The 12,837-nt window shown below is 33.3% G+C and overlaps 1 protein-coding gene across 2 annotated transcripts in view; it reads left to right on the top strand.

Moving 5' to 3' along the window:
- Nrt (Neurotactin) overlaps window positions 1-5,472 on the top strand; it is a 547,731-nt gene extending 542,259 nt beyond the window's left edge. For both annotated transcript variants that reach the window (XM_081752316.1, XM_081752317.1), the window contains exon 9: window positions 1,053-5,472. In XM_081752316.1, coding sequence (XP_081608442.1) covers window positions 1,053-1,612 — 560 coding nt within the window. In that variant the 3' untranslated portion in view covers window positions 1,613-5,472. The remainder of the gene's footprint in view (window positions 1-1,052) is intronic.
- Window positions 5,473-12,837: the final 7,365 nt, after the last annotated feature.

Here is a 12,837-nt window from a genome sequence, read left to right as displayed (position 1 = left end):
TATTGATGGATGTTGAAAAGGGATGTTCCCGTGTTGAGCGTCAGCGATGTCAGGAAATCGAAGCGAATGAAGTTTGATGCTAAGTGACGTAATGTATTTGTGATTTTGTATGTAGGTGTAAATGAAAATGTACATTAACATTAATTTTACAATCTTGTTGCATGTCACATACATTTAAGAACTGTACAAAAATTGTGAGAAATGCCTGAACTTAATATGTAATACGTTTCGTTAAGTCCCTTATAGGCTTAATAATAGAACAATACACCTGCTGATGCTAATATGTTTTAACGATTTGTGAAAAAATGTGACGTGATAGAGAGAAACTGATTTTATTTTTGAAATCAGCATTAAAAATCCATTCGAAGTTACCTATTCATTTTAAAACATCGCTCAACTTTTGAAAAATGTCAACCAGTGTAATAATAATAATAATAATAATAATAATAATAATAATAATAATAATAATAATAATAATAATAATAATAATAATAATAATAATAATAATAATAATAATAACAATAATAATAATAATAATAATAATAATAATAATAGTCTTCAGCAAAGACCATTTGCATGTTCTGAAAGTAACGGACTAATAAAATCCATATTACTATGAGGAGATTATAAACACTTAGAAACATAAAACTATCGTGTAAATGAAGAATTGAGTCAGAAGGTTATTCAAATCACATTCAACATTGAAATACTATTGTGTTGCTTTTTATTCTGATATGTCTATTATCTGTAAAATTTCACATCTCCAACAATTTTTCTTCGTCTCTCTTCCTATTTTGATCCCTTTCCTACCACTTTAGCCTATCATAGTTATTCTGACAAAGTCTATCGGAGTCTACAACGAATTATACTTTTTAAAATTTTTTTTAGAGGTTCTAAATACAAGTTCATTCTGCTAATATTTTTCATCTTCTTGCACTACAAAATTTGCAGAATATACATACCACTAAATTTTAGGTACTTAAGTAATTGTATTTTTAGGGAACTTTGTTAAGACAGAATTTTAAAAATTAATATTTATTTTTAAATTCCAGGATCAACAGCTCATGCTGAAGCTTTTGGTGCCCATCAATCCTATAACTCGTGGCAGAGACATATTGATTGGAGAAACCATATCGAAACGAAACTTCGTACATTTAATTCGTCACTTCCAGCACAAGCATTGCAGCGCTATGGTCAAATGAAAGCTAGTGAATGGCTACAATATATAACGATGGTAAGCGACATCAAAACAGTGTGCCCATTGTACTACTTGGCTTCTTCTTCTGCCAAACACTTCAACCGTGTTTATTTCTACGTTGCTAAACAGAGGCGACTAACAAGCCACGGCGATGAACCTGTTGCAGACGGAGCCTCTGACATTGCTGCCATTCTGGGAAATTACAGAACAACGACAGAAGATGAACGAAAATATGTGAAGAACATGCAAGAACTTTTCTATGGATTTGTAAAACATAGTGAACTTAAGCAGGACAAAAGAATGGGTCGCCATCTTTATTTGATTGATCATGAGATTGAAACAGTGTACCAATATCCTAATTGTGAATTTTGGAAAGAAGCTAGGGTTGTGCCAGAGTATAGCAGAATCGACTGAACGGTCATTTAATGCGTTTTCAAAGTAAAAGGAAAGAGGAAGGAGAGGGGGGAGAGTTTGGTGTTCATTGTAAAACACACCACACATATCTGTTAATACGATGAGAAATCTTAAAAAAAAAAAAATCTATACCGAAGACAACTTCCAGTTTTTATTAACATCTAGCATTTTTCTGTGAGTGTTTACTAGGCTTTCTGTGGTGTGACATTAAAATGTAAAATATATAACTTTTCTGAAATGCAGAATAGAGTAACAAATTAATCGCGCCATTGACTGTTAAAATATTTTAAAAAAAGAAGCTCATAAAATTCTACTGTTGTTGATGTTTGTGGCATGCATTCTGCAATTTCGAGTATATGTTTCATAGCGCACATCATATTTGGGTGTACCTGTGACGCCTTTTTGTTATATCTATAAATCTTTAAAACTTTTTTTTTTCTTCTTCTGCTGTTAATATCTGTGTCCCTAGCATTTGCTGTGATGAACTTAACCATATTTTCAGGCTTAAGTCTGATATACGGTTGCCCTAAATATGGCAGCAAACTTTAAAAAAAAACATTTTAAAAATGTTTTTAGATGGTCTTACATATAGCTAATGAGCAATATTAAAAAAAAAAAAAAGTACGTTTGTGGGAGAAAGATAAAGAAGAACATTATTTGTAATGCGTGGAGACTGAACGAACTGAATAGTTTTTATGTGTTCTTAGGCTTCCTTTTTTTTTAGTCTTTCACTGTGACTTGAGTGCTTTAACAAAATGTTTTTAAATGTTTTAAAGGGCTGGAAGAATATGTTTACATATTTTTGGAAGAATTTTTTAATTTCAAAGGAAAATAAATATAGCAAAACTTTTTATGTCTAGAACAAAGTAAAATTTTTCATTTTACAGGTCATTTGGGATCAAAAAATGACTGTTAGTGTAGATATAATTGTAATATTTCGCATTCCAAAATAGTTCTATAATTGAAATTGAATTCAAAACGAAAACAAATGAGAATCTCTTCGATTTATAGTTTTTACACTGTATTTCGGTGATGTAGCCAGACATAGTGCAGCACAAAAGCTCATGACTTTATTACCTCTTTCAAATCAAATACAACCAGAAGTTACAGTATTTTAATATTTTCATTTTTCTAGCTAAATATTTAATACATATTTCTATAAACTTATTCTATAAAATATGTGTAGTTATTCAGAGAGATAGATGTATATAGACTATTATTTGGACAATAATATATTTTTGTAATGTTCTTATGATAATTATATCTAATTAATGGCTAATGATAGTGTCACTAGGAATTAAAAGTACTGTTCATTAAAATTATGGAACATACTAGAGATATTTTATAGTGTAAGGAAATTTATATTATAACAGTAAATGAAAAGTCAATATTTGGAGCGACAGTTTTTTAAAAAAGTAGAACATATTTCAAATTTTGAGTTCATGAAGTACATAATGTTTTAATTAAAATTAATAAAATTAAAGAAATTTTGATTTTTTATTACTTAGTAACTTTGGCACCTAAAATGAAAATACACACTTTGAAGCTGTAACTGTGTTAACACATGTTGACTAATGAAACGTATGGAATATATATTTCTAAATTAGAAAAGAATTTACCTAAGTGTATTCCTGGAAACAGTGGAAGAGTGTCCAATACTTCGGACACATACACAAATCCTTTTACGAGGAACATAGAGGCTTAATACATGTGAAGAACCTTTTACATAACATGTATTAAGCTTCTATATTTCTCGTAAAAGGATACTTGTTTATGTACCCAAAATATTAGACAATCTTCTGCTGTTTCCAAGAATTCAGTTAGATGAGTTCTTTCCTAATTTTGTATTGACACAATTGGAAAAAAAGATAAGTAAAATCATTTTTGTAAGTTCTTGTCAACTTTTTAAAAATCTAACATAAAACTTATTGTTTTTATCCATTCAGCGATTCCTGAGACGTGCTCGAACTCGCTGTGGTACACACCAAATGTCCTTTCTTGTGATTGTTTTCCTACTTAAAATTGGCAGAATTACGATTGACGCCAAATTTTAATCTTGAATTATGACTACATTTACACGCCAATTTCAGAATGCAATAATTTGTATCAATATTCAACAGCTTTTAGCACTGAAAAAATGTTTTTGTTATAACATTTACATCACATATGAGATACATAAAACTTTCAAAGGGAAGAATTTTTCCGTCCTCTATATATATTGAAATTATTTGCATAATGACAGCCACAACTAGGTTTCTTATCGACAGATCTCAAAATACTTAATTCACTTCAGGTTTATTTATAGTCACAGATAATAATGAATGAAAGTTTAATTATGATTGACTATTCTCATTTTTTTTTTTTTTTTTTTTACTTTCAAGTGTCATTTTCAGACGGTGGCAAATATTGATTGATCGAGTACAGGTAGAGACACACAGACTCTAATTTATTGAGAAAGAGCCAAATTTTGGGTAGGAAAATGATGTAAACCATTCTGGTGCCAAGACAAGTTAAGTTTCGGTCACAAAATTAATCTTCAGACCTGTTTAATTTACTTTCTACGCGTAAACTTGGGTCTGCATGTGCTAAGTTTTAAATGTTATGTTAAATCGTTTTAAGTTCATTTTTGAAGAAACTTTTTTAAGAGTTTCTTAAGAAAGAAAGAAAAACACATATCTATCATAATAGTTACAATGAACAGTATTGGTAATTCACAAATTAACTATATTTTTAGTAAGGCTTACAAAATAATCGAGTGCAAGACTAATTACTCTTGTAAATTACAAGTGATTTTACTCTTTGATCAGGTGTCATACTGCCATTTAAGCAAAATATAAGACTATCATTTGATATATACTTAATTCAAGGTACGTTTAAAATAGTTCGGCTTCTTTCCATTTCATTATTATTATTTATTTTCTGAATACCATGAACGAATTCAATTGTGGAAGATAGGTCATTTTGATATAACTACATTCATACAAAGCTACGTAGTCATAGTTGTAACGACTATTAAACTTAAAATAAAAAATACTTTGATATCTCAGAAATTACTTATAAAAAAGTACAAAATTTCTTTAACGTTTTACACCAATAATCACTTACTTACAAATTTCAGTAATTTACTTTTAAATGTACACATATTCGTATGAGCTTTAAGATTTATAAATTAATCTAATCGTAGAGCGATAGTGAAGTCATGGGCAATAAACCAGGTAATTACAACTATATTTATGTCCTTGATGTGAACATATTGTCAACGTGCCTGGACATCAAAACATTTTGGCTGCATCACTGTTGTTTGTACATGTATATACTTTTTTCATTGTCATGAGTGCATGTAATATACAACTGTATTTATATATATATACATAAAACGTGTGAAAGTGATGAAATGTGTGTGTTTTGTATTTTGTATATTTTCAATGTTAACTATATTAGTGTTTATATATAAATATATAAAAAGTATATATATTATCTATATTTGTACGTCAAATATAAATGCAAAATTATAAAAGCTTTTTGCCCCCAAAATTGGAATTTGGATGCAGATTTTTTTCAATGTAATTATGAAAAGAATTTCTCGAGAACCAATATGTTGTGTACTATTGTTGCAGAACATTACTATCTAATTGTAACTGGTCATTTGTATTCAAGAAGTTTGGATCATATATGATTATATTGCAATAGATTCATCCATTTACGAATAACAGCTCCATATATATATATATACATATATCCAGATATATATATATATATCTTTAAGATAATTGAGAAAATGGATTGTAAGTTAATGTAACATCTTGTAAAATACTGAATACATGATCTCAGTGAAATAATAAAGGGAAATGATCAACTAACTGCTAAAGAATATTATTTTATTATGTGTTAACAATGATTCAGATAAAATCTAAGAGACTTTAGAGGTTTTTTTTTTTGTTTGTTTGTTTGTTTAAGGTAGTCAGCAGCAAAGTCCGGGGATGACAAATGAATTGGTAGAAGAACGGTTAGGGACAATACCTGGTCATCCATTTTACTTAATTTTTAAAAACACAATTATGTAATACCATTACTGAAAAGTTTATAGGGAAAAAGTGTATGTGGTATATTGATCTAGAAAAGGCCGCGTGAATTGAGAATTGTTGTTGGACGTTCTAAAGAAAGTTGGGTTAAAATGAAAAGACCGAAGACTCGTAGAAAAATTATATATGAACCAACAAGAAGTATTAGAGCAGGGGAGGAAATGACAGATGACAGTGCAATTGGAAGAGGAGTTCGACAGGGATACTGTCTATCGCCTACATTATTTAATATTTATCTAGAACAGATAGCGAAAAAGAGCCTACAAAATGAAGTAGGCGGCATTTCAGTAGGCGGTAGAATGATTAGGTATATACGGTTTGCAAATGATATGGCGCTTGTTGCAGAATCTGAAGACAAAGTCAATAAGATGTTAGAAAACTTGAAGAAGGGCTGTGAAGAATACGGGATGAAAATAAATGTTAGAAAAGACAAAAGCCGTGATGATTGGAATGAAGGGGTCGTTGTCAAATATAGAAGTAGGAGGATTGAAAATAGAACAGGTGACTAGTTTTCGATACCTGGGTAGTATTATTAGTAATGATATGAAATGTGAAGTGAAATACATAAAAGCAAGGATAGGAATGGCGAAAGAAGCCTTTAGGGGGAAGAAAAGACTCATAAATATGCTTCGTATAGAGTATTGTATTGCATGGGTCAGAAACATGGACATTACGCAAAAATGATGGGAAATGACTAGAAGCTTTCGAAATGTGGATGTGGAGAAGAATGGAGAGAATTAACTGGGTTGAGCTGAAAACGAATGAGAGAGTGTTAGAAATGGTAGGGAAGAAAAGAGCAATTTTAGATATTATTAAGAAGAGGAAGAGAGATTGATTAGGACATTGGATAAGGAGAAACTGTATCATGAAGGACGTGCTAGAGGGTATGATGGCATTAAAGGAGACTACAATTGATGGACGATATCAAAAGAGAGAAATCGTACGTGAAGACAAAGAGATTAGCGGAAGACCGTGGAACATGGAAACTTCTCAGTTGCAGCAAGTGATCTGCCAATAATGGCAGAATACCTATGATGATTTTGATGAGTATTGAAAACATGACTTCTCTAAAAATTACAGAATATAATTAGTTTTTACTTTGTGTTACCCAGTGGCGGCGAAACCGGCTTTGGGGCTCCCCCGCAGGGCCCTATGTTAATCATGATTCCTAGTGTTTTCTATAATACCATTATTATGAACGTAGTATACTGGTTGATTTTACAAACTGAGCATATAGGTTCTAGTTGAAATTTGGTGAGAACAGTGAATACACACAAAGCTGTATTTATTATTATTATTATTATTATTATTATTATTATTATTATTATTATTATTATTATTATTATTATTATTATTATTATTATTATTATTATTAATAATAATAATAATAATAATAAATCAATAACTAAGACATTAACACTGTGGTAGAAAAATTTAGATAAATATAGATAGACTAATTTATACTTACGTTAACTCCACGTAGTTTGTCTGAAACACCATTTGCGACACTCCTCTTGTACTACTATTAAATTGCACCAGCTTCATAAAACGTATCATAAGAAAACGAAAAGAGTGTTTTGGTTCTCAATAAATAAAAAAAAAGTGTTCACTACACTTCACAATCTTCACCTAACACTTACATACGAGGATAAAGTGGTTCTCAGTAATTAAAAATGTTCACTACATTTCACAATCTTCACTTACACAAGAGGTTAATGACAAATCCAGATACTTGTCGATCCCCTATCAAATATCACGCATTATATACAGAAGTGAAATTATTCAGAAAATCGTCGCTTTTTCAGGAGTAAGAACTGATCCACATTTACATCCAAGTTGACCCTTTTTGTTTGATCATGTTCAATGCTCAAAATGGCCAATGAACGTAATCTTTGTTGTACCATTGTGCTCCGTAAATAATTCTTGATCAGTTTTAGTTTTGAGAAACTTCTTTCTGCTGTAGCAGTTATGACAGGGAGTGTGAGGTAAAGTTGTAAGGCTGTTGTCAAGTCCGGTAAACTACTTACAAGACAACTGTTTTCTTCAATTAGTAATATCGCTATGTATCGAATTGTTTTCCTTTGAGCTATCTCCTCAGAAAATAAACAACGGAAGGCTAACACTTGTTCTAAAAGGTTTCCCGAAATGTCATTCTTGTATTTGTCAAGAAATAGACAAGTTTTATCTGAAATTTCTTCATTGGTCCTTTTAAACACTTTGGTGTCAAAAATGAAAAGTGTTCAAGTATCTCACTCAAACCTCTGAATCTGCTTTTAATTTGGCAAATCACAATGTCAAGTACAACGTAGAAAACAGATATTTGAAATGTCTTCAACGGATCCGAAATAGGAAGTTCACTTGCCACTTCATCAAAAAATGTTTTAACTTTTCGGGGACGCTTTCCCTTTATATTAGAATCTACATGCCACGACCTGGCAAGTTCTTTACCTTCATCCAGAAATCCCGAAAAATTATCTCGCAGGGAAGTGAGATTGGCAATTGCTCGGCCCAGAAGAATACGAGCTGTTTCAAGGTCAGCATTGTCGCTTTGCAGCATCTTGCTTGCTGTTTTTCTGGACCTTTTGAGCTCCGCAATAGTACGTTGGTCAAACATTTCATTACGGATTGATAGTTATTTCGTATGGCTAAAAGACAATCATAGCGAGATGGCCACCTTGTTAGACACAACTTCTTTAATGTGATACAAATTTGACCGTCCTCAGCTATTGTTTTGTTCAGCTTTTGCCATCGAGGTAAGCTTTCACTGATAAAAATATACACTTCTCGAAGAATGTCGTAGAATTGTTTCACCTTATTAACATTTGACAGAGAATCGTTAAGAACAAGGTTTAAATTAGGAGCAGCACAATGCACAAATTCTGCATTAGGAACTTTCTTCTTTATTCTCGTTTAAAGATCACTCATATTCGCAGCGCCATCGTAACCTTGTCCTCTGCACTTATTGATGTCTATTCCATTTTCCTCAAGAATTCCTAAAATTTTGTTTTGAAATGACTCACTAGTGTGTGATATTATTTCTCAAAATCCTAGAAAGATTCCTTTATTTGAAGCTTCAGACCTTCAGGTGAATTTATCAAACACAACATAGTGAATGATAAGACTGAGTTGATCCTTTTTAAAAATATCTTGTGTGATATCTACAATCAGGAAAAAAAAGGACCAAATTTATTTCTGTTGTTAACGCGTTCAGAACAGAATTTGACAGTAGTTCTATGATCTGATTCTGAATATCATGATGTAAATACTTAATTCGTGTTTCCTTGTTTCTTACATGCGATCTTAGTAACGAATCGTATCTTGAAAGCAAATCAATTATATTGAGAAAATTTCCACTTCCGTGATCAATTAATTGTCTGTCCTCCCTATGGCCTCGAAAGGGCAACGCGCACATAGCTAAAGTTCGCACAACATCAACAATACGTGTTAGTATGTCTCTCGAATTTCGCCGTTCTTCATTCATTTGATCTACCGTGCCATTTTTCTTCCATATAGTGTACGTAACGCATGCTTGCAAATGAGATTTGCTTTTTTCGTGCATCTTAATTTTCTTACTGAGCCCTTTCCAATTCCGAATAACGCCATTTTGCCATGAACGCTCACTGCAAGATTCGCTGAAAAGCCAACAGAGTTCACAATAAACAGCATCTAAAATAAGTGAATAACACAACCAAAATCTTTCTACTTTTTGACCGCTTTTAGTTTTAATAAAATAATACTTTTTACTAAAGGATCTATTTGTTTGCAGATCTCGCGGGAAGGGAGCTTTAGGTCGACACGGTGTAGATGCGAGAATAGCTCTTTTTGCCTCTGGGGTAAGCGCTTCTTTGTAAAGGCCTCTGTCACTAGGAAAGGGTTTGGAAAAATTTGGAGGAAAAGGAAGTATCTGAAACTGTAGCAGTGCATACACTAGAATCACATTCCCTGGTCTTTGCAGCACTATTATTGTGTGAAATGGAAAATCCCTGTTGGAAACTAGCTTGGGCACTACTTGCACTAGGATCACATTCACTGGCCTTTGCAACGTCATTATTATTGTCCGAAATTTAAAAATCCCATGTTTCTCGTTGGGAAGTACCTTGAGCACTACTTACACTAGTATCACATTCACTGGGCTTTACAACACCATTATTATTATCCAAAATCGAAATAACCCCAGGTTTTCGTTGCGAACTAGCACTACTTCCTGCTTTTTCATTATCAGTAGGCCTATGCGTCGAAGTTTTAGTTGCTGGCAGGAAAATTGTATCTATTTTCTTTAGTCTTTTATTAGCAGCTTCCTTTTCCTTTTGAATTTTGCGTTTCTTAGCCCCGCTTAAATATTTACGCTTGTCGGACATTGTATGTGGAAAAATTCAACTCCTTTCACAAACAAAAGTAAAAGTACCCTGGGAATATAACAATCGTCCACTTTTTGAAAGTACAAACACTGACCACTGCGGAATCTATTGACTTCGCTCAAACACAAGACTAGGCGTTTGAACGAAGGGAGGCGCTGCAGAAAAAAAAAAAGTCTCTTCGTGCAGGGTTTCCCCGTAGGCCCCTACTCGACTGGTAGCGGCAAGAGAGAGAGAGAGAAAAAATATATATAGAGAATGAGAGAAGTCTCTGCAGCAGATCCCCACACTTGAACAATTATAACTTTCTTGACAGTATGGTATCAGATGTTCTCTTCTGACCCCATCTCAGCCCTTGTCAGATTTCACGTGTGATAATACGATAAACTATCCATAGGCGGTACCAAATATACACCGGAACAATGCACTGAATATGAACGTAAACAAAACAAAATACAAGAAACTACTACCCACTTCCACCTGACTAAAGTGAAAGTGTTCCGAGTGTCCGTGATCCTAGAATAAACTCCAGTAGTTCAATGACCTCGCAAATACATCCCTCAGCCGCAAGTAACGGTTTGGCCAGTCAGCCCCTTGAGGAGAGAGAAGAGGATGAACGAAGACGACTTTTCCTAATCCATACACGACCCCAGAAGAAAGACAAACAAATATTGCCAAAACAACATACATCATGATGCATAACATCCTAGGTTGTCCCTCAGCCTCTTCAGCTCTGGCCCCACCGCACCGAGGGGTCTGCGGGGCCGTTATCGCCGCCACTGGTGTTACCGTATCATGTGTCGCTACATATTTGTTACTTTCTTTGAAAAGGGCTTGATTATTTACCTTGTTCAAAGGGCGTTAAATAAGTTTTGCAGAGATAGTTATAATGCTATTATTAGTTGCAATATGATGGTGAAATTTTAGGTGAACATACTTTGATCCTTTAGCTGCAAGACAATGCTACTCAATGTAACCTATATGTGCTCTGACGCTCTTGTCCAGCGTTCTTTCCGTACTTTGAATGCACTTTGGTAACATTTAGGTGGCTGACTTCCACGCCATTGTTTCACATAAGAAATGAGAGTCTTGTCACTGTCGAATGATATTTTTCACAAGTGGGTCTTAAGATGACCAAACAGGAAGAAATCTAAAGGAGCTAAATCCGGACTATAAAGAGGATGGACGATTTCCTATCCCATTTTCATGACTGTCATCATAGTTGTGTAAGGTTTGGTATTGTCATGTTGCAATTTGATGGCATTATTTTGCAGGTTCGGCTTCTTGGTCTGGAGAGCACGTCGTACCTTAACCACTGATAAACAGTACCAATTTCGTGTTGTGTTTCATACTATATCCACTTTCTCTTCTAAGCAGTCGCATTCGGACACAATTTCGTTTTCAGTACAACATGCAGGCTGTGCATCCAGTGCGTCAACATGGAACTGCAGCACATGTTCACGTTTCTAGTGATCTCCGAATCGTTTTCTCAGATTTGCAACGCTGGCTTTCTTTGCATCGGTGATTCGACTTACCAGGGATAGTGCTGGAGCATCTGGTGCGCTGGCAAACTTTCATCCCTCGTTTCAGTGGCGACACTTACAGTTTAGAAGGTCATCAAAATTATACGTTAGTTCCATTTTGAAAACAACCCTGGGATGTCCTTGGTGCAAAGTTTTCTTCAGGAACACACGTTTCCACGTTTCATGTCACTGATGCCTGTAATTTGTTTGTAGGGAATTGTCTAACGCTTTCACATCCCTCAAATGCCAATCTATGCTTAGAAATTTTACAGTTCCAATTTTGCGGTACATTGCAGTGTAACTGTCTGGACTCAAAATTTCGGGTTATTTTCGAAAATACTTTTCTAACACTCCAAACAATCAGTCAGCGAAAAGAAAGGAATGCCCTCGTACTGGAAAGACAGAAGACTTTTCGAAACTATCAGGGATAATTGTGTACGGAGGCGTATTTAATAATAAATGATTGCTAAATATTGGATATTATTATACGTGAATTTCCGTTATTTTGGGTCAGAATGTTTTCTCCTTGTATTCGACCATAGTTTCTCAATACAGATTTGAAATTATAAATTACAATTCACGACACTGTAAAATTCTTCTTTTCTTTTGTTTCCAAAAATGATTTTCGTTTCGTACAAGTTTCAACCGTTTCAAATTCAATAACTCTATAAAAATATATATATCAAATATAATGTTGGTCACATTTCCTACAAATTCACATATCAGGTTTTAATTGGACAATGTACTAGAGTGGTGAAATGCGAGTAAGATGTGTGTTATTGTGTGTGTTCCACTTACAAACCACGGTGAAAGAAAGTGAAGTAAGATATCTGGAAGACAATCGGAAAGAAAAGAATATGGAGTATAAATTATTTCCGTTGGCGTTGCTTTGTTGCTTCGTTGGCATTTACACCCTGCAGGTACTCATATCCTTTATTAATTAACTATTGGGAATTCGCACCATTCAAGCACATTTTGTTTTATTTTACTTTTCTGTTACTTTTTATCTCTCTGAGGAATATCTGAAACTAGACAACGATATAATTTTAAAAAGAGGAAGGAAAGAAGATAAAGAAATTATATTGCCAGCAAACTGTTTATCCAGTTTTAAAAATTAAGTGTGATTCATTAACTGGGAGTTGTTTTTGATTTTCGAGACCTGAAAGAAAAAGTACAAAATAATTAAATAAATAACTTACAAAATAAATTCATAAATAAAAAAATATAACTAACTATGAAGAGATTGATTGTGTTATGAAACATAA

This window comes from Thermobia domestica, chromosome 3 (genome assembly GCF_964235325.1).
Source record: "Thermobia domestica chromosome 3, izTheDome1.hap1.1, whole genome shotgun sequence".
Lineage (NCBI taxonomy): Eukaryota > Metazoa > Arthropoda > Insecta > Zygentoma > Lepismatidae > Thermobia > Thermobia domestica.
The sequence above is the reverse complement of the archived record's forward strand: the minus strand, read 5'-3'. Positions and strand labels throughout refer to the sequence as shown.